The 26,378-nt window shown below is 38.5% G+C and overlaps 2 protein-coding genes across 3 annotated transcripts in view; both read right to left on the bottom strand.

Moving 5' to 3' along the window:
- Window positions 1–75: 75 nt before the first annotated feature.
- Window positions 76–4,716, bottom strand: atp5pf (ATP synthase peripheral stalk subunit F6). Its single transcript, XM_066661424.1, has 4 exons — window positions 4,559–4,716; window positions 3,127–3,296; window positions 937–1,061; window positions 76–185 (listed from the first exon to the last, which is right to left on the bottom strand). The coding sequence occupies exons 2-4, from the start codon at window positions 3,294–3,296 to the stop codon at window positions 157–159; spliced, it is 324 nt and encodes a 107-aa protein (XP_066517521.1). The 5' UTR covers window positions 4,559–4,716; the 3' UTR covers window positions 76–156.
- An 888-nt stretch (window positions 4,717–5,604) lies between these two features.
- The window catches only part of appa (amyloid beta (A4) precursor protein a), a 43,884-nt gene continuing 23,110 nt past the window's right edge, over window positions 5,605–26,378 (bottom strand). The window contains exons 5-17 of one of the 2 annotated variants that reach the window (XM_066660106.1): window positions 25,776–25,966; window positions 24,149–24,399; window positions 22,919–23,086; window positions 19,743–19,876; window positions 17,997–18,071; window positions 17,300–17,458; window positions 14,899–15,027; window positions 13,127–13,226; window positions 12,200–12,418; window positions 11,148–11,201; window positions 10,853–10,944; window positions 10,119–10,265; window positions 5,605–8,440 (exon numbers count right to left, since the gene is read on the bottom strand). In XM_066660106.1, the coding sequence (XP_066516203.1) occupies window positions 8,342–8,440; window positions 10,119–10,265; window positions 10,853–10,944; window positions 11,148–11,201; window positions 12,200–12,418; window positions 13,127–13,226; window positions 14,899–15,027; window positions 17,300–17,458; window positions 17,997–18,071; window positions 19,743–19,876; window positions 22,919–23,086; window positions 24,149–24,399; window positions 25,776–25,966 (1,818 nt within the window). In that variant the 3' untranslated portion in view covers window positions 5,605–8,341. The remainder of the gene's footprint in view (window positions 8,441–10,118; window positions 10,266–10,852; window positions 10,945–11,147; window positions 11,202–12,199; window positions 12,419–13,126; window positions 13,227–14,898; window positions 15,028–17,299; window positions 17,459–17,996; window positions 18,072–19,742; window positions 19,877–22,918; window positions 23,087–24,148; window positions 24,400–25,775; window positions 25,967–26,378) is intronic. The other variant, XM_066660107.1, reaches the window with a different exon arrangement.

Below are 26,378 nucleotides of genomic sequence, written 5' to 3'. Positions count from 1 at the left end.
AAAAATTCTAGATGATTTTGGTAACAAGCACCACACAGTCACAGTCTGCAATGATGGAACCGACACCACATTTTTAAACCAAGGTCATTTATTAAATATTTACTTCCATCATTCAGAATGACACAGTTATAAATGTAGTTTTCAGCAGAGGGCTGCTCATTTAGCCACTTCTTCCAGCTTGGGTTCTGTTGAAAGGGGGAAAGAAAAATAAATTATTTTAAGAAAAAAGTCACTACGCCAACCCACACGGACACGGGGAGAACACAAACTCCTCACAGACAGGGATAATAATAATTTATGCAAAAATGATCAGTTTCTGCAGGCCAGGAGTTGCAGCTAAGCTGGGTGTCAATGCAGTGTAGGTGGTCTCATGACGGCTTGAATTTGCTAGGCATTCTGGGTATTGGTGGCTTTTTCCTCCACAATCAGGAACAGGATTGGTACCAGAGGGAACATCCACAGCTGAAGTGCCCTTGAACAAGGCACTGAACTGACAACTGCTCCCTGGGAGCCGGGGATGGCTGCCCCCCTCAAGTGTGTGTTCAAAGCCCCTAGTGTACTAGCGTGCGTTTGTGTGTTTTTACTGCCACGGATTGTTTTATGTGGAAGACACATTCTGTTGTACAATGACAAATAATTGAACATTATTATTATTATAAAAAGTAGGATCAGCATGTAGTTGTCTGAGGAGCATTACAAGGTAAAAAGCCAAAAAAAGTGCCTTAACCATAACAAGCTTTGCTCATCCTAATCATGGTAAAAACCCATGAAAACCATAAATAGTGATCACTCATGGCCAGTTTCCCAAAGCACAACTACAAACAAAATGAATAACTTCACACTCTATGACATGCAACAATTTCAACGTATGTTTTGAAGAGCTTTAATGGCAAATAAACCAGCCACTGTCAGGTTCTGTTCAATTTAGTAACTGACCTGGGAATTTAAAGTCTGGGAATTTGGTCAGGTCTCCACCTCCATATAACCTCTGAAGTTTGTTGATCTCTTCTGTCATGTTCTTTTGGTAGGTGGGGCCAGCATCCACTACTCCACCTGCACTCCTGTAAAGGGAGAGGGTTGGTGTACAAGAAAAAGTTGAGAAATGGGTTAAAAATATTAATAATAAAAGAATGAGTGAAGGTCTACTCTGTTGACACTGTAAAGTCATGTACACGGGCGTATTGTTGTGAACACTGCGTATAATGTGGTGTATTAACCCCACTTCAAGAAAAGCTGGGACAATTTCCAGTGATTTCAATGACAAACTATTAATTTCTTAAATATAAACAAACTTAAACAATTCCTGCAACAAACTGAAGAAAGCTTGGACAGAGGCATGTTTGCCATTGGATCACAACACCTTTTCTTTTAATTGTACTTTTTAATTATTTGAGCATTGAAGATACTAATTGTTGCATTGTACATGTGGAAATTTTGCACATTCTTGCTGTAAACAATACTAAAGCTGCTCAACACTCTGTGGGCCCTGTCGTCTCATTCTCTTCTTCATGATGCACCATACATTGTAAACAGGAGAAATATCTGGATGCAGGGAAGAGCATGACATGACACACACTGTGTCAATGAAGACTCAAAGTGAATGTTTGGAATTGTCCTGCTAAAATAAACATGGAATTCCTGGGACAAGTCATTCTCTTGAAGGCAGCATACGTCTCTCCAAAATACCAATATAAGCTTCCACACACATGCGGTGGGCACGGTTTCACCCCCATGCCATCAGAGCTGTTGTTTATGCATTTTTTGTTGGTAACAGTCTGGATGGTCTTTTTCATCTTTGGCACATAGAACCCAACAGTTTTTGATGGGGGTGGGGGGACGGACGAGCTAAAACATGGGCTCGTCTAACCAAAGAATGTTTACACTCTTTTGGGCCATCTCAGATGACACCGGGATCCGTCTATGTGCAGCAAAAATAAATAAATAAATAAACAAAATAATGGCTTCTTCTTTGTTTAGTACAAATCTTGGAGCATATCTTTGATGCAGCGGTGGATTGTGTTGTATTAGTGTTTTTCCAAATTACTCCGCAGTCCATGTGGCAAGAGCTCAACTATAGTGCACATTCAGCAACGTTTTCTGCTCTTGGTCTCTCTGAAACTTCTCATGACAACATGAACTGGATGGTGGATGGTGAACAACCTACAATTTCTTTAGTCTTTGGATAACATTATTTGAACTGTTGGACAACTCTCCCATGAAGTTTGACCTTAAGTGACGAGGACAGACCTATTTTCACTCTCGCAAAGACTGAGCTTTTGGTGAACGCCTGTTTTCGACCTTTAACATTTACTTACTTATAATGTAATACTTCAAAACAGAGTGTGACATGAATTTTCTATCAACTTTTCTTGCCCCTTTGCAAACTTATTTGGAGTGTGATGCAGGGATGTGTGTTTAATATGTTGAGTGTCTCGTTCTGCTTGTTAGGCTCTAATGCAGTGTTTACATTACATCTAATGTGGCACTACGCTTTCACTGTCTGTATTTGTAAATATATATAAATTTAGAATTTTATACCTCAAAATAGCTATTACTATTATTTTAGAATCAGAGAAAGGCCAGGCACTGCTGTTAAACACACATTACCTTCAAGCCCTCAGAGGGCACTGGAAGACAGACATACTTTAAGAAATACAGCCACACTGACTTGGGAGTAGACTTATGCAGTAGACTGACATGCCTGCTATCCAGATCTCTCTCCTATGGCGTATTATGAAGACAAGAATCAGAAAATGGTTACATGGATTGTTGAGCAGCTGAAATCTTACCAAACCAGAATGGGCAACAATTACACTTGCAAACCCAAAACAATTAGTATCCTCAGTTCCCAAATCAAAAGCACAATTAAAAAGAAAAGAGAAAGGATATTGGTAAACAGTCCTGTATTACAAGTCCTTTGGAGTTAAAGAAAGGTTCAAGAGAATTTACAAAGCACAGATGTTTGTTTTATTGCACTTTATGAAAAACCCTAACTTTTTTGAGCAAGGGGTTGCATGCTGACTGTTAAATATATTGTATATGTTGAGTGTCAAATTGAGTTCGTTCAACATGGTGGACATATTGAGTGTCTAATATGGTCTATGTGTAGAGTTTGTTCAGACTGACTTGCTCTTGGAGGTATATTCTCGGATCTTGTCCACGAAGAGTTTCTGGACAGGGTCAAGCTCCTTGGCTCGATTAAAGAGCACAGCAGAGATCCCTATGTTCCTCTTCAGAGTGAGTGAGAACGCAGAGCTCAGCACAGAGGACAACCGCCACAATCCCCGAACAGACATCTTAACACAGAGAAAGAGAATAAACAAGTTATTCACACACAGTTATTTATACACTAAATAAAACACACACACTGATCAGCCATAACATGAAAGCCTTGTTTCTAGACACACTGTCCATTTTTATCAGCTCCACCTACCATAGTTCTACTTGTTAATGCTTTAATTTCAGAATATAGTCTCTGTTGTTCTGCATACTTTTCTAGACCCCTATTTACCCTGTTCTTTAAATGGTATGAAACTCCACAGGACCCTGTGCCATCTAAATGACACACCTATCTCACTGGTCCATCTTTTAGACATAGTCAGAGACAATAGCTCATCAGTCATTGCACAATTTGTGTGTTGGTCATCCTTTAGTCCTTCATCAGTGGACACAGGACGCAGTTTTCTGAATATTTTTCTTTGGTGGACTATTCTCAGTCCAGCAATGACCCGGAGGTTTTAAATCTCCCGCAGCACTGCTGTGTCTGATCCACTTGTTCTAGCTAGGGTTACACACTAACACACCATGTCACTGTAGCACTGAGAATGATCCACCACCCAAATCATTCTCTATGGTGGCCCTGTGGGGTCTTACCATTGAAGAACAGGGTGCAAAAAAGCAAACAGAGTATGCAGGGCAATAGAAAGACTACAAATGCATCTGTGTTAAAGATGGACAATGAGCACTGAAACAAGGTCATTCTGATACATTTTCTGAAAAAATATGTACTTGACATTGGAAAAATAACCTATAATTAGAGAATAAGGTAGAATTTTGAGACAATTTGCAATATTTCGGGATAAAAGAATAGTGTCCGTATTTCTAGTTCTGAAATAGCGAGACTGTAAATGCTGCGTTGCAGGAGAATGAGTATTTATTAAGAAATATAAAACGTGCGTTAGTTTTTATAAAATTATTGTCATTAACATCTTTTACGTTAATCCGAGTTTTCTGAATTCTTTATACAGCTTTAAGGTAAAATTTTAATGGCACTTAAATCTCATAAACGCACGAAAAGTGGAAACAATTACCACTTTTCCTTCAAGAATAGTAGTTTTATTTGCTGTTTTAAAACATTATAAATATCATTTTCTGTCAGTTGTTCCTCCGACCACCCTCGGACTGAAGAAACCACTGAAGCCAACACTGACAGAGGCTTTATTTACCTCTCCACGAAAACATGAAACAACCGCTTTAACCTCCAGAGTAAAGGCAAAGACAGAGAAAAGCGTTTTGCAGAGAAAGAGATAGCTGTAAATGTAAAAAACTGACAAGTCACCTTCGATTCCGTCCTCCAACAGACCCTCAGCGGAGAAATGGCGGACACAGATCTTCTTCTGCACCGAGAACAGGCAGGAATCAGTAAAGACCGCTCTGTCGCCCTCTAACGACACACACCCGCACTTAATATTTACAAGGTCCTGTCCCCTAAACCTTATCTCCTTAGAAGTGCACACTTTTGAGATTTGGACGAACGGTGAACAAGAAGGAAAAGATTTGAGGCGTCGAGTTCACTTCCCACAGCGTAAGTTTAAATAAATAATGTGTACACAGTCTAATCATGATATTAGGCTCACCTCCTTTCTTCTACACTCCATACATGTCCATTCTCTCAGCTCCACTGACCATAAAGGGGCACTAAGTAGTTCTACAATTACAGACTGTAGACCGTTGCTCTGAATACTTTCTTATACCCATCTCACCCTGCTCTTTAATGTTCAGGACCCTTCAGGACCACCACAGAGCTGCTATGATTCAGGTGGTGGATTCGCGGAGGTGACACTGAATGACGTAGTGTTATTGTGTGTTGTGCTGGTATGAGTGGATCAGACACAGAAGTGCTGCTGGGGTTTGTAAACAAATCAAAAATATCCAGACAACAGTGTCCTGTGTAAACTGATGAAGGACTAGAGAACAACCAGCACAAACTGTGCAGCATCAGATAAACAACGGTCTCTGACCTTACAGTCTAACGGAGTGGACACAGGGTTTCAAAACTCCAGCAGCACTGCTGTGTCTGATCCACACATACAAGCACAGCACACAGTAACACACCACCACCCAAATCATAGTGGTCCTGACCATTGAAGAGCAGGGTGAAATGGGGATAAAATATGCAGTGAAACAGGTGGATTGTTTGTGTTTTTAAAGATTGTGTGAATATATAGTAATTATATTAGATGTATATCAGATTTATATAAATGTATATTAATAAATTGCATAATATAAAATAAATGTATAAAATAATAGTTAATCTCCATATTCCAGACATACAACACTGTAAATATTAGCACACCCAGAAAATAAGGCAACACCACATGTGGAAACGGTATATACATTCAAAACTTTATTTATGGAATACAGTGTATAAAGCATAGTTTTCCCAGTCAAAGCAAACGTTCCATACACTTACACAGAGAAGAAAAAGAAAATGTCACAAAGAAAATAAATGAAATCCTGCTTTCTCTGTATCCACAGTGCAGTCTGTCCACACCTCTGAGGCCTTCTGTAGAACAACTAACCAAAGAACTGCAATTACATCCCTGTTTACCTAATTTACCAACCACAGCAGAATTATCCACATCCATCTTTCCACCTCAGGCCAGACTGCGTGAAGAGAGACAGCTCAAACAGCCAGATGAGGAAAAAAATAAAATAAAAATAATATAAAATTCCCCCAAAATGATGTACACAAGAACTTTCAATTGTACAACATTCCTCATTTGTTTTTAAAGACACTCACCACAGCAGTGCAGACATTTCATTTTAATGCATGCTAGATGGGTAGTGTAGTGTAGTGTTGGTCACATTCATTAGAAGAGCTTGAGTGAGTGTGAGGCCCCCTGCCCGACTCATTAGATTGGATACAAATCATAAAGTTACACACAGGATCATTCATCAGATTGTTGGGCTCCTTACTGAAGCTGAAGGAAAACATCATAGTTTTTCACACCCAATTTCTGTTTGCTGCATCAAAAATGGACTGTATGATCACAACCATTATTGACTGTAAACTTACAGATGTATTACAGAATCGAAAGAAAACACAATGGAGCATTCCTTTAAATACCCACACCTTGGATTATGGAGCCTATTAAAGCCACTGCTCCAAGATCACTTTTCAATAGACTTCTTCCTCTTCCATTCCTTTGTTTTAAAGGGAAACAAACAGGGGCTGTGTTTCAAGCACTCCTCTTATTTCTCCTTTACACCTGCTTTCATTGATGCTGGTAGCCAGGTTTGTGCTAACACTCCCCAGCTCCATTGAGCAATTCGCTCAGCCAGTGAAAAGCCACAATCTGGCAACCCGGCTGAGGTCCTGTAACAAAGTCGCACTACAATAACATGTTAAAGCGGGTCACGAGAAGACCAGAAAGAAAAGGCAAAAGAGTGTGCATACAATGTGTGGCTAGAAGGGACAGGAAAGTGGTCTGACAATCCTTCTGGAAGACACCAAAGAGTCTCTCGCTTTCTCTCTCCTTCTCATCTCCTGCTCCCACCTTCCTTTCCTTCGTTCTAGCACAATCACACCCTCAAGCTTTCACCTTTTCTGGAAGCAGGAGATGGGAAATGAGAGCAAAAGGGAACGAAGGAGTGGAGAGAAAACCAAAGCCTCTTTGGTGAGCCTGTGTAACATGAAATGAATGAGTGGCCGAGGAAGAGAGGAACTGAGAGGGGGAAGTATCTGTTTTTTTGTTTTTTTTTTGTTTTTTTTAAACAGTAACATGGGACCGTACAAAAACACAAAGCTGACTGGAGAGAACATACATACAGTACATACAGTGAATAATCCCCCTCCCCATAAACCCCTGCCCGAACCCTGAAAACCCAATTACAAAACACATACAACCACGTGAATCAAAATGGGAGTTGGAAAATTAAATAGAGCGGATCAGCAGACCGAGGAAATAAATCTCTGAAATGCATAGGAAAAAAATAATCAACACGGTGCATCAGACGGTGATATACACAGATTTACCCAGCCCCCAGCAGCTGGAGGAACTCAGCGAAGTAAAAAAAAAAAAAAAAAAGAATAAAAAATAAAACAAAATAAAGTAAGTGATTAAGAGACCCAAACAAAATAACTGACCTCTTCAATCGTGTTGACGTAATTTCAAAGCAGAAAGCCAAATCCACTACGCTCGTTCTTCTGTTAGTGAAATGTCACGTGTTCACGAGAAGATACTAAATGTTTTAACCCTGCTAAAATGACACAATCTCTACGTGAGAAAGGACCCATCCAAACAGCAGAAGAGAGAATTTTTTTTCTTCATGTTTTTCATCATGCACTAAATAGGTACAGCTAGCTTCTTTTATTTTCGCATTATGGCAATACATTAGATGCAACTAAAAAATTATTTTCCAGTTTCTTTTGTCAACGTTTGTTCTCCTTTTTACAACAAATTTTCTTTTTTTCTTGAAAAAACAACCCAAACCAAAACAAAGAAACAATCTTAAAATAAAGAGCTCATTCAAGAGTTACATTAGTGTTTATCACTATTATCATATCTTTGTCGTGATTTTATCCTTTACAACCGGGCATAATCAAACACAGCACAGCTGTCATCAAAGCACACGAAGGAAGGGAATGAGGGACAAGGATGAGGTAAGAGGAATGGAAAAAGAAGGAAAGAGTAGTGTCTTTGACACTGACTCGTCAGATCCCAGTGTTTATCAATTGTAGTAGCGTGGGAATGGACAGTGTGGGAAAGCTCCAGCAAAATGTCCTTAAACACAGACCTAGGATCAACTTAACCTAGCCATGTCCTACTCTGAGAAATAATAATAAAAAAAAAGTCACAACATCTGACCCTGAATCAGTGCTTAAGGGCACTTCCTCTTTCAGCTGCAGAATCTGAGCTATTCTGACAAGCTGTCCATCCAGTCAATCAATTTATTTACATTTTCTTTTTGTTCTGATAGAAAGTGACCAATTGTGAGTGCTCATGGTACTCTAAGGACAGGGACTAGGTGGAGTGAGCCCTTCCCTACACTGTCCAGAGCGGGTTAACAAGGGAAAGGTTATAGGGGACAGGGGCTGCAACCTTCCATAAGGACTCGCTTAGTTCATTTGCTCAAAGAACTTATAGGTGGGATTCTCATAGCCATTCTGTTGCATCTTGGAGAGATGGCGTTCCTCTGGAGTTATAGCAGCATCCACCTTTAGCAAAAACAGAAAAAGAGAAACTGTATTACAGAGAGTAGTATTGGTAATACCTCATTTAGTCCTCGGAATTTAAATTAAATTTAAAACAATATGTTAGCAATAACACTGGATAAATGGATAAATCAATGAGCAGCCAACTAACAAAAGCAACAACAATGTTGCTTGAAAGCATCCATTGTAACAAGAATCCGAAAGCTGTAAGTCTGTTGTGGCAAGTCTGAGAACACCGATAGCTTTACATTCTTTTTTTTTTTACATTTTCTCTGACTGACTGACTGCCTCCTAATGTTGAAACAGGTTATATTTCTTAACTTAAGTTGGCGCTACTACAACTTCTGTTGTTAGTTCAGCCATATTTCAAATAGTGCTTTTCCACCAATGAGGAACCTGGAACGGTTCCAATTCTTGAACTAAATTTGGAACAGTTTGGCACATTTCCACCAATATAAACTTGTTCATGAACCAGAAAAATTTGTTCCCTGCTGGAGCCAAACAAGAGTAGGTTCCTCATCATGAACCATGGCTGAATAATGGGAAAAAAGACAGGAACACACTCCGTTTGTGTGTGTTTCTGGGGCTGTCTTTGGCGTGACACCATGTGCGTTTGTAAGAGCTGTGACTCAGCGTTGGTTAGGTACGTTTCTCCACTGTTCACAAGCTCAGCAGGATGGCTCGGAACTCTGCAACATTTACACACGTATTATATCTCACAGAGAGAAGAGGACTACTGCATTTGTCTTATTTCACGTGAGTGTGTCTCTTTGCCTGAAATATTGTAAAGGGAAGTGGTGGAGAGTCATTTTGTGTATTTATAAAACAAATAAAAAAAACAGCTTCCTTACACTTTACTTGTTTATTCAATGTAACTGGTTAGCATAAAGCAGATGTAATTCTTAAAATCAACAAAATGTTCTTGGTCTTCTTTGTTATTGGGTGGTAGATCATGGGGTGGTAGTTTGCTTTTAAATAAAATGAACAAGAAAAACACTGATTCCGGTGTTATATATTATTAACAAAACTTTGTGCTCCTTTTTTCATTTCTGCATTTATTACCTGCCCTCCATATTTTCTGAACAAAACACAATCACAAAATAAAAACCACATTTAAAAAAAGACATTGATATGAATCATTGAAGCTTCTCCAGACCTTCCAATGACAAGGGTATGCATTTTCGGTTTTTCTGCTTTTGAAATACCAGAAACAAATGGCGTCTTGGCAAATCTAGGCTTGCCTAGTTTTTTTTTCTTTTTTTTTTTTTTGCTTTTTGTAGCTGCAAATTCTTTCAGACCCACTGCGTTGCTCTCAAAGTGGAAGGATATGTTGCATATCTAATTTTTGAAGTGTATTTTCACTTTATTTTGACTCCCTGTTTTTTATCCTAATGAATTATATTATATCTAATATCCTAAATTAGCTAAAATGTGTAACTAGTACATAATGGACTTTTTGCCTGAAATTTCAATGCATTTCTAACTATTTCACAGCACTGTGTGATATAATTACAACAAAAACAAATACTATTTCACAAACTACAAAATATGATACATTTTAAAAAGCTAAACTGGAATATGTTAATCCAAAAAAAAAAAAAAAAAAAGAAAGCAAAACAAAACAAACAAACAAAAAACCCCTAAGATGAAAATGGAGAGAGACACATCAGCACACACTGACCTCAATCACACCGTGGTGAATAGACGTGTATTGCTTCTTTCGCAGCATCACCAAGGTGATGACAATGACGGTTGCTATGACGACGCCCCCAACCATTAGGCCAATAATTGCACCCTTGTTGGAGCTGACATCTTCAGCGAAGAACACCTAGAAGGGGAGAGAGAAAAAAAGATTTATAAAAAAAAAAAACAACAACGCTATAATTGCCTTCAGCGGGGAGGATTCCAGCGCAAGTGAAAATGTGTGAGAGGAGCCATAGCAGCTGCCATCTCAGTGGGTTTGCGTTGCCATGACAACTTGACCTTGTAATGTGGCAACAAGGACAAACTTGTCCCACTCTCCTGGCACCACTTTAGATCAGAACGTGGGAGATGGGGGCTGGGGTCTGGAAACCATTATCACAACCTTGTATGTGTCTGTGGATGTGTGTGTGTATAGATATGTGTGTGTGTGTGTGTGTGTGTGTGTCTGTGTGAGAAGAAAGAGTACTGTCTGCAAGATGCAAGGGGTGTGTGTGTGTGTGCGCACATTCATATGCTAACGTTTGGGTACAACTAGTCACTTTGGTCACATTTCTTTCAGAAAGTCACCAAAATGTTATTTAAAATATGAACCAATTTTCAGCAGAAAAATTTGAACATAAAGTGGCCTGTGCAAAAGCTATGTCACATATTTTGTGTTTGTGTGCATGTGTGTTTAAATTCAAAGGCAAGTGTTTTCATGTCTGAACATACCAGTTTCTGGTGGTGCACTTCATATCCAGCGTTATGTCTCTCCTCCGCCTCCATCCTCAGCTCAGGAACATCCTCCGGCTTCAGCCCAGACACTAGCCCCAAAGAAGAGAGTGAGAAGAGGTTGAGGATTAGAAAAAGAGAATATGTATAATAAATACAGCTTTTTTTTTTTTTTTTTTTTTTTTTTTTTTTAAATCAGCACAATCCCTAATTTGCCTAAATTGCCCCACTATTTTCACTGTAGTCTAATATCAGAGTAAATTACATTCCATGCCATTATTTTTCTTAAATGCACCTGGACGAGTAGGAAGTCCTCTGTCAGGGATCGGACGAGCATCAACAGGTTCAACTGCGAGGGGAGAGAGAATTCACTATTAGTGTACACTGCCGCTGTCTTTAAAGAACACTTAGTAAAAGGGTAGTTTAAGAACCTAATCAATAATAATGTTTAGGTATTTAATGTTTAAGTATGAATGCTAACTGAACTGCGTCAGCAGGCTTATCACAGATTCTAAAAGTTCTTCTGCAACAGGGAATTTTGGGCCTACAATCATATAGTGTGTTTATGCTTCGATGCAAGAACAAAATAATGTTTTTGGTGAGCCATGGATACAGCGGGGTTCGTTGCTGAAAAAACAGAAAAACATGTATCCCCATTTATGTCGATTTTTATTTTGAACACAGTAGCGGTCCTTCCGATTGTGTCAACATTTCATATTGAATGGACCAATAGAAATGCTCAAAAGTTACTTGGAATAAAATCTAATATGATTGCCACTGAATGTTAAGAAGGGTTTATTTATTTATTTTTTTTACTGTTACCACTTTGAAGATAAGTGTATTTCTTTGGAGAGTGATGATAAAAACACTCTGTTTTGCCAGCGTGTTGTGTTTGGTCCATTATGAGAAGAGGCTGGGAGAGGTGAACCGAGGGATGTGAATCAGTTTCTTTATGAAATGTAGTATAAAGTGTTCTTTATGAAATATTCATACGAAGTGAAGGTCAAATGGCACTTTTAAATCATGTAAAAATAAACAAACAAACACAATAAGTTGCGAGTTCTGTCCATGTTCTCAATGTAGTTACAGCAGAAAGAAGTCTAACAGAGGGAAAAGAACTTAGAACCCAGGCTGGAGTTCTGATGGCTCCTGCTTTGAGGCAGAAGGCTACACCGCGCCCCCGCCCCCACCACACACACACAAATATTTTAATAAATGCAGAGTGACATAAAACTGAGGACCCAAGAGGGGAGGAAAATGTGCTTCAGATAACTTCAGGTAACCACACTAGATTAGAAACATATAATTCTTACAGGAATTATACAGTGTGTGTGTGTGTGTGTGTACCATGGTTCTGGGTGTTGGGCTGGTTGAAGCTCTCAGGGTGAATAAAGCCTAGGCCATCAAGCCCCAGCCTCTGTGAGTCCTCGGAGGGCAGCAGGTCCAGTGCGGCGGTGCTGTCGGGCAGGTCTGGCATCAGGGCGTCATTACCGTAACTGACCCTCACATCACTCTGCAGCGACGCCAGCTGAGCCGACATCTCCTGCTGCTCACGCTGCAGCAGCTCTGTCAAGCAGAGAATGAGAAACAGAGATTTACAGCTCCTCAGCTTTAAGAGCTCTTAGATAGTGCAGACTTGCTTTTCTGTAACGGCCACTGACCGTGACGGAAATGACACGATCAGAGGGAGGGTGAGTCACATAAACAAAGAGAAGGGGAAAAGATTGAGGAGGGTGGACACAGTTACACCCTGAAAGAGGAGATAACGAGCGAGCTGGAGGAAGGAAAAGCTGATGTGAGCAAATTAAAAAAGGCGATATGTGCAAGAGAAGTAACGTGAAAGAGCAGCGATAGCATGAAGAAAAGGGCAAGAGGTGGGAAAGAGATGGAGGAAGGGATTAGAGACAAAGTAACAGAGAGATCAAGGCTGGGGTCTCTAAGAGACATTTAATGACAGACTAGCTGCATGAGAGTCGAGGCAGTGGACAGGGTTACAGAGAAGATGAGAGAACACGACAGAGAGAGAGAGAGAGAGAGAGAGAGAGAGAGAGAGAGAGAGAGAAATAGACTGTGACTGACTCAAGGGCTCACAGATGGCCAAATGACGCACAGGACACAAATAAATGCTGTACACACACATGAGGAGGAGGAGGGTAAGAAGTAGGGTCAAAGCGAGATTGAAAAATACATGGACGAGAGGCACAAGAGGTGACTGTTGAAGTGTGTAACACTGTACCATGCAATTCAGATGAGTGTGCATTAAAATTCACTCACCCACTTCATCCTGGATATCCTCCAGCACTCCAGGCACCTTATACAGAAGCCCCAGGGACTGGTTCATCCTCTCTTCAATCACACGCAGGTGGGTCAACACCTGACAACAAACAGCCAAGGTCATGGAGTCTGATCCCTTTATCTCTTAAAGTAGGCTTAAGGTTTGTGTTTATTCAGCAGATACTCTTAACCAGAGCCAAGCCAATGCAAAGCGTCTGCAAAACAGACAAGGTCTCATGACCTGAAAGCTTGGACATCTCAATCCAGACCGAACACCCCTGATCTGATCTGAGTATTTGTGTGTTGTTTTGTTTTCACTGATAAAACAATCACATAATTTGCAGTCAGATATATATGTGAACTGTTTATGCAAATAAGGATTTCATTATTGCTCCACTGTATGCTTTAGACATAAAAAGGTATGAAACTTTCATATCACAATTATAGCGGCCAAAATCTTCACAGTATTTTTATGTGCTAAAAATGTTATCATACACAAACAGAAATCATTTCAGCAAGTTTTACACTGAACACACACACAGAAAATGTAGCTGCTCTATGTACTTATTTAAATAAAGCCTTGTGTAAAAGCTGTAAAAGTCATGGGAGATTTGTATTAGTTTTTATTTAACAGGTAATAGGTAATTATAAATTTATAAGCCTCAATTTTGTTATTTTTGTGGGACAATTTGCTGCACAGACAAAACTGAAGTCCCTCTTAAGAGGCATGTTTATTTCAAATAGCTTTTAGAGCACAAAGGAAATGCCTGTGAATGTACCATTAAACTGTTTCAGGTGGAACATAATGTTAATTTTGGCAGCACAACGTTACCGAGTGCTGTTTAAGGTAGCAACAACTTACAATTTAAGGTGGGGGGGAAAGCACTCAAGTATATTTATGGTGCCATTTAAGGTGGAACAGATGGAGAGTGTGTAATACATGCAGGAGTGCGTTCTTTTTTGCATGACACGTCTTGTTGGATGTTAAAAATGAAGTGAAATGACTAAACAACCATGCATGTGTTTACAAGAGAATCAGCATCAGTTACAGCCCATTGGCTTAACCCTTAAGTTTTCAGGAGCTCTGGTGTGGTGCCCAATCCCACCTCCACATCCTGATTTCACATCCCCTGCTTTCAAGGGTCCTTGGGGAGTGAAATCAAGACAGGGAGGTGAGATTGGGAACCACACAATGGCTCTATCACTGGGCAATATTTCCCCTGACACGAAACAAACCCCTGTTATATGCTGGCTGGTGGTGCGCCACTGGGAAACTGTTCCTAACATTGATAGATATGTAATACTACCCTAACAGGAATTTTACAGTGGTTTACCATAACATAACAGCCATTAAACTGTGTTACATTCTGGGAATGTCTGGATATCTTCACCTCTATTAAAGGATGCAGAATAGCCAACACAAAAAAAAAAAAGTTACCAGTTAATATTTTGGAAATATGTGCTTTACTTATAACAGGGATTTATATACATATATAAAACAAACTCAAATGGTATATGTAAGCTTTTTTGGAATTTGAAAATGAGTGTATTCTAATTACGCTGACGTTGCACTGAATAACGGCCTCTTGTAGAACATATGTCTGTGCCTAAGCCTAAACCTAAAACACCAGGTTTCACTTAATTTCACTTGGTTTTCTTCTGCAATTTGGTTGACAAACTGTCATCCTGTATGAAATCAAGGCTGTTGCCATCTCAAAATAAAATGTTTACACCAATGCTGAGGGCTAGTAAAAATAAGCTGCGTGTTGTACCTGGGGTCGAATCTGAGCTGCCTTCTTGGGGTCCACCACTCGCACATGCTCGAAGTGTTTCAGAGTGTGCTGCCTGTCCTTCTGCTCAGCTCGAACATACTTCTTCAACAGACTGAAGACATGACGTGGCTGAGAGGGAGAGAATAAGACAGAAGAGACAGTTATACTTCTTGGAGGAGAGCAGAGACCTAACGGCCAGACATTATTTGTCAACTTGTCATTGCTTTAGGGATATGCACGCTGAGTTGGATCAGCGACGATAGAATAAGACGTGGAGCCATATGGCCTTCTTTCATGCTATAAATATGTAAAAATATGTTAATGTGAATGTTCTGCCAATGTGCTAATTTGTTCGTTTTTTTTTCCAAGGAATGTGCCGGAAGGAAGAAGCTCTAGTTGAGGTGTTAAATGCACTAAAGTAAGACTTATAGGATAGAAACAAGAACATAAAGTACTGAAATGTTTACAGCCAAATGTGTAATACATTTGCTATGAATAAAAATGCTTTATAATAAAAAAGTTTGCAAGGTGCTGAGACCTTGGGTTACATTAAAACAAGCACATACACTACCTACCAGAGCAATTCTGAAAGCTGTTTGATATGTTACAGTCCTGTCTTGATTCAACACATTATTTGATATAATAAAAAAATAGCTTAAAAGGTGTTTGATATAAGTATGCTAAAAATGTAATCAAAAGAAATTTCAAAAAAACATTTCATCCGTCTTGTAGGCACAAAATTTGAATACCTTCTACCTGGGTTAGAAAAATATTACTTAAACTACCTGCAGGACCCATGGGTTTGGTGTGATGTGTGTGTGTAGTAGTAGTAGTGTGTTATGCATGACAAACAGCACTACTGATATATAACTAACACTAACTTATTACCTACTTTTTATTAATATTAATGTCCCTCATGCTTCCACTGAAAGTTCAGTCATGTTTAAACTTTTTCAACCTAATCCAAGCTTTCAGCATTACGTAATTTGATATGCTGTTTTATTACCTCCACGCTCACAACAATGTACACATTGAGATATTTCATCTCCCATTAATAAGGTTTCAGGTCAAAATCGAGCGAACTGCAATGAACGTTTTCCTGCTTCAATATCATTAATATTCCCACATCATACAGTATTAGAAAGCTGGAGGACTGGAATAATCTAATTCCCTTTTGTTCTCAGTTCCACTCTGTGAGTCCGAGCAGACTTTTAACTAGAACAGAGCAGAAAATGGGGAAAAAAGAGAAAGAAAATTGGATTGTGAGTATGACGAGTGAGGAGATATATAGAGAGAGGGCAAGAGAGAGAGAAGGGAGAGAGAGAGAAGGGAGAAAGAGAGGTAGAGAGACAGATGAAAAGGAAAAAGGAGGGGGGACAGAGAGACGGAACAAATGACAGAAATTGGAGAGAGGTGTCAGAAAAGCAGTGGAGCAGAAAGTGTGTGGAAAGAGAAAAGGAGGAAATGAGAGACGTTTTGAGGGCGCAGATGGTGTGGGGGCTATAACAGGGAGTAAGTCGTGTGTGAAAGACCATGGATAAGATTTTGTGTGTAATATGACATTTAGGTTGCCTCACCGTTTTTGTTAGCATTAACGCTAGGAAGCAAAACACAGACACTTCCACGTCATTAAGCCCTATCCAGATGTCTAGATGTTAGCCTCACACATGATTATGTCAGCATAGATCACTAAAAATGAATGATATTTTTTTATGACACATTGTATTTGCCTGTTACTATTTGATCACCACTGTACAATCCAATGAGAGTATGAAGCCTTAGCTTTATGCTCTAACCACTCTTTTTTTGTTTTATATCCATTTAAGCAGGAAAAAGTGAAATAAAATATCCATAGAACCAGGCTTCAAATATGGTAACAAATATAAAAAAAGGGAATTCATATTCCATATACACTGAATATAAAGAAGTCAAAAAGATAAAGGTCCCCATCATCATTAGAAAAAGGCATCCCAGCTTTAATATATGAGCATATTTACAGTATTGTCAGTGAACTTTGAGGAGAAAAAAAATTGTTCATCAATCACCATCAAGGTGAAATATTCAGTTAAGTGTGAAATTAAGTTTGCGGTCATAGCGCCCAATACTAGATAAATTATTAAACATTAATATAAATCTAAGCTAGTGCAGGGCGATATGAGTGCAAATCAATATCATGATTAATTGTACATTTTGCCACAATTACGAATAATGAACGATTATTTTGTTTTTGTCTCACATTCATTTAAAAAAAAAAAAAAAAAAAAAAGGTAAAAGCATACATATTATTAATTTTACTATCACTATTACACGACCAAATTAACTCAGGACACCATTTAAACAAAATAGGGATTTAAAGCCAGTGGATTTGCATACATGTGTGTGTTTGTGTGTGTAAATGTACCCGTGGCTGGTCAGCCTGCAGGGCAGTGAGGAAGCTCTCCAGGGCTAGGCGGCGACGGTCATTGAGCAAAGCCTCCACACGAGCCATGTGCGTCTCCACTAGCTGCTGCCTCTCACTGGCTGCCTCCTGCTCCAGTGCCTCCACCTTCTCCTGGAAGTGCTGATCAGAGAGATGAGAAGAGAGAATTAAATTTAATTTGAATTTCAGAGAATTTCTTTATCCTATTAGTAAAATAAACTTTAATTATAATTGGTCATAATGTTATGGTTGATTTTTGTATATAATACTATAAACTATATAAAGATATATTACATTTAACATAGGTAAATGCCACATATTTATATATTTACAACTGTAAATATTTATGTATTTAAAACATGTTGGACAGAGGCTTTAACAGTAGAATGCAGAAAAGAGAGGTAAAAGCAGTAGAAACCGAAGAAATGAAAGATTTACATTTTCAGCCTGATATTGACTAAAGAAATTGAAAGAAATGTGTAATGTTGTATAATATGTAAAAGAGAAGACAGAATGTCTTAAACAAAAATATATATTGTATACATTTGAGCTTTATATTAACAAAGGAAATATGAAGAGAGAAAGCCGTGTAGAGATGAAGACAAGAGTATCAGTGTGGAATGTTTTTGACTGCTTAAAGCGGAATATTCCAAAAGAATCCAGGATGGGTGTAACTCACTTGAATGACAGCCTTCTTGTCAGCACGGGGCAAACTCTTAGACTGTCTCTCAGCCTCCTCCCACTCCCTCATCACCTACACAGTGGAGAACAGTTAAGGTTAGATAATGGTATACATTTTCATAACAAGCATTTTTTTGTGTTTTTTTTTTAATTTATTTATTAATTTACAGCATTTCTATTGTTTTCTAAATATTTTCTGAGAGATGGACAGCAAAACCAATCTTCTGTGGCAAGTCAAGCTTCTGGCCTCATTTTTCAAATTATCAGCCGCACCTTATGAGTGTTTCAACATGTTCACGAATAATTTACTCTGTGACTAAGTAGGCCTTTCCTGAATGATTAATCACTGGCCAAAAGATGATCTCTGAAGTGAATCAGATAATCTATCCATACCTCATATGAATAAATAATTTGGTATTGACTGTTGTAAGGTTTGAGAAATAAACCTGTACCCCGATGAGAAACTGTTCCACACGACTCATCATTAATGTGTGGCACATTTTCAAATGTTACATATTCCGTCTGCATATGGATGAGCATACAAATACACACCGGATTTAATCAAGATCATGATAGCAAATTTTGTTGCTGTTTTAATTACTTAACAACCAAAATAACCCATAGCTCAGAATAGTGAGCTTGTACATTCTAGTTACATTCACTAGCAAGCCAGTACCTTCAAACTTAAAGGGTAGTATATCCACTAGTGAGCTAATACATTGCAGTACATTAACGGGTGAGCTAGCATAATAAATGAATGAATAAATAAATAAATATTCAACAGTGTGATAGTACATTCTAGTATTTTTACTAGTAAACTAATCCAGAAGTGAGGTGTAATATTCACTACTGAGCTAGTTCATTCTAGTACATTCATTTGTAAGCTAAAATATTCTAGTACATTCATTAGTGAGGTAGTACATTTATTAATGAGTTAATATATTCTAGTACTGTCACTAGTGAGCTAGTACATTTTAGTACATTCAGTAGTGAGCTAGTACATTTATTAGTGAGCTATACAATTAATTAGTGACCTAATACATTCTAGTACATTCATGAGTGAGCTAATACAGTCTGGTACATTCACGAGTGATTTAATAGGTTCTAGTACATTCACTAACGAGTTAGTAGGTTCTAGCACAGTCATTAATGGGCTAGTACATTTTAGTACATTCACTAGTGCGTTAATAGGGTTTAGTACAGTCACTAATAAGCTAGTACATTCTAGTATATTCACTAGTGAGCTATTTCTTGCTTTATGTTTTCTTAGCAGCCATTGATCTCAAAAGATTAAGATTAATTCACTCTTTTTAACTAAACTTGATTAGTGGAAGTGATTTTATAACAAAATTCTGGAGGTAGGACCATGCACAAACTCCTCCACTCAGCCCTATATACACCCTGCAAACTCACATTATTTTCTGTGGAAAACAAACACGCTCCCACTTCCACCAAATTTTCCTACTCTTTTGCTTGTATTCATCTATGCAATGGGAGGGGGTTTGGCTTTACACACATTCCCAAAGCCGCCCTGTTTTCGCCTCCCTCTCTTAGCCTTCGTAGGCATGGCCCGTACTAGCTAAGCAAACCTTTAACTTCCAGGGTTTGTGCCTTCATGTCATCTGCAGCGAAACTAAATTAAAGATATTTGTCAATGTTCTGTAAAACTTGCAACACTTATGAAAGGACTCTGGGGACAGAGCATATATTAAGATGGTTCAATGAAATGAAGTCTCCCTCTCACCTGAGACATTCTCTCACGGTGTTTGGCCTCAAGGCTCTCCTTGGCCTTCTGGAAGTGTGAATGCTCATTCTCATCTGCTGGAGTCTCCAGGTAGCGATCCACTGCATCTGGAGAGCTGGGAGAGGTGGTGGGCACTGCAGAGAGACGAGGGAGAAAATGTGGAACTAAGAAAAGGTTGTCAGAGTGTTGATTGGAGAGGGTTTTTTTTTTCCTTTTTTATAACTTGTTGCTGTTAGAATAGTACATAGCCTTGAAAGTAAACGGTTAGAGATTAATTAGTCAGGAATTAGTCTGGAAAACAGTCCCAAAGTGAGCAGACGTGTAAATGAAGTTTAGAAATACTTTGTGCAGTGAAACAAAGATGTAAGGAAAAGACTTTTAAAAGATTTCTAACAGTAGCAAAATGCTATCACATTTAAAAAAGGATCACCTCTATGGAAACATTCAAATGACTAGTGGAGAAACAAACAAACAAAAAATGTCTCTACACACATCTAGGATCAAAATCTTTTATAAGCTGCTTTGGATAAAAGTGTCTACTATATGCTGTGAATGCAAATTTGCCTGAATATTGAATACAATCTGTAGGACTTGAGCAATGCCCTTACAAAAAGAATACTTAATTTAATTAAGTTAAAGTATATTTCTAAAGTATATTTTATGTAGTATATTAATATCAGTGTAATAGTAGTATACTTGTAAGTGTAGTATACTTGGGACTAAGTTGGCCCACTTTTTGTTTTCCTGAAGTATAAATTAAGTATTTTTAGCATGTAATAGTAGTAAACTTTGAGTACACAACTAGTTTACATCTATGATTTATTTTGTAATGGAACTAAACTAAAAATGAACTAGAATATTTGTATACTTTACTAGTTATATACTTCTATTGCACCTGTTGTGTGATAATTGTGTGTTGGTTAACGAAGTGTACAATTCCAACAATTTATTTTTTATCCTGAGCTTTTCCACCTCAAATTACAAGCCAAATATACTTAAATGTTATGTATCAGACAAGAATGCTTAATTATACTTTCTTGATTATGTACCAGGATATTTCAAGCAGACATTTCGATATACTTGTCAGTATAAGCCAAGTATACTGAAGTATGTCTGTGTTTAGTATATTGCCTTACATAAAAATGTTAAATAAAGAAAGTATACTCATAAAGCACTACACTAAACTTTTCTGGAATGGTGAGGTAGAAACATATGGACACAGCCTTTTATCTTTTATATTGTACAAATTTACATAACACTACTGATTAATATCTCATCGACTAAACTTCTACGTTGTCCTTCAAGCTGGATTTTAATGGATATCTCTCCTGGCAGCAGAATCAGAGTTACATAAGAATTACATCATTACAGTCCAATGACATAAATAAAAAACTACGCAGATCAACAACAACTGGTCCTATAGTCTGGTACTTCTCTTTTCACATTTCCAAACTGAAACACTTTGGGAAAGTAAAGATGATTCTGTACTTAGTGGGGTGAGAATGGCTAAAGGCTCAACCATTCACTTTCATCATACCTCAGCCACTACACAATTCTTGTGCAATTTAAAAATATATATGAGCATTTCTTCATTTTGTTGCTAACCTCAATATTGTCCATTGTGTTTGCTTGTGTGCTTGTTTATATAAGAAATAATATCTAAAAATATTTTAGCCACTCACTGGAATGTCTGGAATGTCAAAGGGTTGCCTGAAATTAATTAATCTACAACCAGATATAATAATCTGATTAATTATTCATTCTCAAATTATATATCCAGATATAGAAGGTTTAATTTGATGCAATCCTTTGATGTAGTTTTCTTTTTTGTGTGTGTGGTAACAGTAATATTACCATTGCACGCTATAAAGCTTAAAGTCCTGTCTCTGAATAAACTTGGAAAATGAGCTACATCATTGTGTACATGAGTTGATCTAAGCTGACATAGAAGTGAAGAACCTATTTGAATTAATGATTTGCTGGAGGGGAGAGAGAGAGCGAGACAGAGAGAGAGAGACAGAGATACTGTGGTGTACGCAATAGTCAGAGAGTTATGCAGTACAGAGATGAGTAACCAATCAAAGGAGCCAGAAAAGCAGAGTCACTGTAGAACAGAAATCAAGCATGCCAAGCAGAACCCACCTAAACACACACACACGCCTACATGTTGAAGCTGAGGCAGTGAAAGAACGTCAGATGGAAGACAGTGACTAAACATGACTTCTTTTTCATCTATTATCCAAGCTGTGACTAAGCAAGTGAGAATTAAATAGAGGATAATATGCTAACGTGTCTTCTCAAAACCACACGGGTGCACACACACAAACACGCAGTGGGAGATTGTTAGTGAGAACGTGTCAGAAAAGCAAGAAGGGTGCGTGGAACGGCATACGGTGCGTGGATGCTGTGAGAGAGAGTGAGTACGAGCCACAGAAATACTCAGTAGCAGTGGGATCACCCGGGTTAGCCAAAAAGACGGTGAGGGTTTAGACTCTTCATGGGCAGTTACACTGATTTTTCCAGATTTCTAAATAACTCAACCATTAAGATGCGAACAAAGTCACTCAAGAATGGTTTCATGTAAAATTATTTCAGCGTCTGGAAGTTGCTAGTATCAACTGTTGGCCAATGATTCATAGAGTTAATTCTCTATGGGAGAATTAATGCTATATGCTGGAGCCTTCTGCAGCGCACTTCAAACATCAAATGTTAATGCTAAAGGAATGCAAAATGCCTTTGAGGGAAAAGTGGGAAAATATTCCTTTCATAAATTTAGATGTTAATGAGGTTTTAAATGTACCAAAAATTTTAAGTTACTGTTTATAAATATTAGTAATAAATTATACGTCAAAAACAGTAAAAGCTTTTAAAACTATATGATCAATTAGGCTTTTTTAAAAGTGTACTAACACTAGACTAAAATATTTTTAGTGTTTTTTAGTGTAGTCACCTTAAACTAGATTAAATCTAATAATTATTAAATGGCTAAAATGAGACTAAAAAAAGCAAAAGGTTAAGAATATAACTAAATCAATATCAGCTACCAAAATGTCAATAAATCTGCCTACATTTTAGTGATTATACTATTCAGAAAAGTAGAAAAATCAGTAGAATTCCCCTTTAAAAAGAGCTTGTGTGTCCAAGGAAGCACACACACACGCACCCACAAAACTTACACACACTGCTGCAGACAGAGAGGCAGTACTCCTCCGACTCAAAGTTATTACGGTTGCCTCCACAGCCCCCATAGATGAAGGGAGCGCAACGGCCCTCCTCCTTCACAAAATACCAGCGGGGCAACATAGCCCTGCATGGACCTGTCTCTGCATTCGCCCAACACACCTCTGAGAGAAGGCAGGCAGGCAGGCGCACACACGCACACACACACACACACACACACACACACACAGAAATGTCGCCATCAATGCTTCATGGAATGAAACACATTTACCATTTTTAAAAATGACAGCACATGGACACAGGCATGTTGAAATAAAATAAAGCATGCTATTGTAGTCTTCAAAAAACACTGCAATCTTTCATTTTTTTAAAATTTTGTACTGATTTTTTTTTTCTGAAATTAACACCATATGTAAAGCATATTGCTGTTATTAGTTTTAGTGCTTTTAGACTGGGGACAACCCAGTCCCCCGAATTTAGTTGTCCCCTATGCCAACCATTAGCTAAGACTCCTCCCTTACCCTAGCTCCAATCTGGGAGGGTGAGGGTATACACAAACTTGTGATGACAACCACTGCTTCTTTTCAAAGCTGCAATAAGAACGGGAAGACTAGAATCCATAGCACTGAAATGCTGAGGCAATGCTAGTAAACACCAGTCGTGCACCAAGCTGTGACTCAATCGCTCTCTAACTACAGCATCTCAATAACCTTCCTCATGAGGATAGACGTCCGTTAGAATGCGGCCTACTTAAACCATTAAACATTTCTGTGAAATTAAAACTACCCCACAAGCTAAAAATAGCACTTTGCAACCAAGCTGGTATTGACTGTTCTTCTCAAAACATAAACTAGCAAAATTTGGGCGTATGTTTTAAAGGGTCTGTTTGGTGCAGTTTCTTAACTCCATTTGTTTTTCTTTTACTAGGACTGTGTCTGAAACAGAAGGCAGCAACCTTGATGCCTTGCTGATTGCTGTGAGTTTTTTGATGATTACAACTTTGACGACACGACTCTGCGCCTAGCTCTTTCAGAATACTGCCTTAGCAGACAGCATTCTGGTCGTTTAAGACACAGCCTCCATTACTATGCCACCACCTGCTGTTTAATCAATAGCTCCACTATCCAGAATTTTATCCTTCTAATATAAAATTACCATTTCAGGTAAGAGTTCTTTCATCACATCACCCACATACACTCTCTTTCTCAAAAGGAACCTTTTCTTACCTCGGACCACCTCCTCCACTGACTCAGTAGTAGTGGTCGTGGTGGTAGTCATAGCCACGTTGGTGGTCTGTTCATTGTCAATGCGCTCATCAATCATGTCGTCATCATCATCCTCATCTTCCTCCTCATCACCATCTCCATCTTGGTCGATATCCAGAGTCTCTTCCGCTTCGTCTTCAACATCTTCGTCATCTTCCGTGGCTGCAGGCTCTGGCTCTGTCTGCTCTGCGGGCTCTGGCTCCCGCGCCATACTGAAGGGTGAAATGCAAGAATAAAAATCCGGTATTTTTAATATCTGAGAAATGAATAAATGACCCAAAGGCCACTTTGTGGATGATGACGATACATTTATACCTCCCACTGGCCACTTAATCTGGTCTATCAACCACATAGGTTCAATCTCAGTTTTCTGCTTAATTAGTTAGCCCCCTTTTTCCAAGCTCATTAATGATCAGGCATTATGCAGTTATGATTTCAATGGTGGATTATTCTCAGGGCTGCAGTAATTGATGTGGTGGTGGTGTGTTAGTGTGTAATGTGTCCGTACAAGTGGATCAGACCTCAGTGTCACTGCTGGACTGAGAATAGTCCACCCACCAAAAATATCCAGTAAACAGCTTCCTGTGTCCACTGAAGAAGGTATGCTTCATTAGATATATATTTATTTATGTGTGTGTATTTGTGTGTGTATGTCATATGTGTTTTAATCCTGGGGCAATTCTATTGGTGCATTCATCATAAAATTTTCACACCAAGTGTGATGAAACATGAAAAAAGAAATAAAACTAAAAAATTTGGGTATTTTTGTTAAAACAAACAAACCTAAAAAAGTCTAAGATGATAGCGATGTGTTCTAAATCAGCTGAATTACTCATGAATCCATTTTAGCACCATTTAGAATGAAGTACCAAAAGTATATGCACTAGGTGTATGTCTAAATATCAAAGATAATGGCACCTGTCACAGGTTTTGTTCTCATCAGCATAATAAATCTACAACAAAAGGTGTGGACAGCCTTCTTCGAAAACAAACAGCAGTGAAGCTCTAATCTGATTGGTTTTTGTTCTTTACCTGATTGGATTTATGGATTTAGACAAGCGAACAAAACATAATCTCTCACTGAAATAGCTGAGCTGGTATCTGAAGGCGGTCTAAATTGCAATGGAAAAAATAGGACCTATCAAGTGTCACAGATTATTGATCCACTCTATCTGTTTAACTGTATTCATTAAAATTAAAAAGCAGAAACAGAGATCAGCAATTTGAAAGTTGGAAGCTGGTCTCATAAGATTTAGCTCGCTTTAGGTTTGGTTTAGAAAAGATTTAGAAAGATCTAGATTTATACCTGATGTGACATATATATTTGACCGCCTGTCTAAAAACAAACCGACTGCATGCATGAGGGTGCACAGGAATAATCACTCTGTGCTCACAGTTATAGAAAGCTCTGAGGTTTAAATTTGTGATCTGCTTGTGATGTCTGGTAACTTCTGCCTGTAATTTACAAGCTCTGTTTAAAACATCCACACCTTAAACTTGTAGGCTACAAAACAATGAATCTTTCAAGCCCTAGAGATAATAAAAAAAGAATGTGTAATAAATGAGTGTGTGTGTAATGTGTAGGCACCTGTTATCAGAGTAATCAGCTTCTGCTCCTCCCCACCAGACGTCAGAATCATCCTCCTCCATGTCTGCGCTGTCTGCTTCCCTTTCTGTTTCCACTGGGCAACACACAAACTCCACGCCGCGGAAACGGTCAATGCCGCAGGGCAGCAGCATCCCATAATCATGGAGGTTCATTGTGTGGTCTCCGCACGACTGAAGACAGAAAGAGAGGGCGAGCGGGGGAATAATAGCGAGCGAGACAAATTCAATAACTTTTCATTATCTTCAAGATAATCTGATCCATTTATTTGTTTACCAATAAGAAAGAGCTTCTATCAGTGCCAAATGGTATGCCTCCAGCAACAATAGTGAGATTAGATCCAGGCTAAAGTTATAAAACACTAAAATGTCTTGGCCATGACTCATGGTAAGGAGCCAATAAGCAGAATTGACAGAGGCAACTTATTCCTTGAGAGATACTCAATAATTATGAAGAATAATATGATGGAAGTGCCTCTTATCTGCATTCATGTGAGTCCATCAAAGGAGAAAACTGAATTTTTATGCAATCTCTAGAATCATTTTGACCAGCCGTAATTTGATTACTCGTGTGCAGCATGACCTC

The sequence above is a fragment of the Hoplias malabaricus genome, chromosome 2 (assembly GCF_029633855.1).
Source record: "Hoplias malabaricus isolate fHopMal1 chromosome 2, fHopMal1.hap1, whole genome shotgun sequence".
NCBI lineage: Eukaryota > Metazoa > Chordata > Actinopteri > Characiformes > Erythrinidae > Hoplias > Hoplias malabaricus.
Note: the sequence above shows the minus strand (reverse complement) of the source record. Positions and strands in the feature narration are given on the sequence as shown.

What these genes read in the sequence shown, in the direction of transcription:
- atp5pf (XM_066661424.1), bottom strand. Translation starts at nt 3,296, where the DNA reads ATGTCTGTTCGGGGATTGTGGCGGTTGTCCTCTGTGCTGAGCTCTGCG. An exon ending in GAATATACCTCCAAGAGCAA is followed by an intron (nt 1,062 to 3,126) that starts GTCAGTCTGAAC and finishes CTCCCTTTACAG; the next exon opens with GAGTGCAGGTGGAGTAGTGG. An exon ending in CCCAGACTTTAAATTCCCAG is followed by an intron (nt 186 to 936) that starts GTCAGTTACTAA and finishes CCCTTTCAACAG; the next exon opens with AACCCAAGCTGGAAGAAGTG.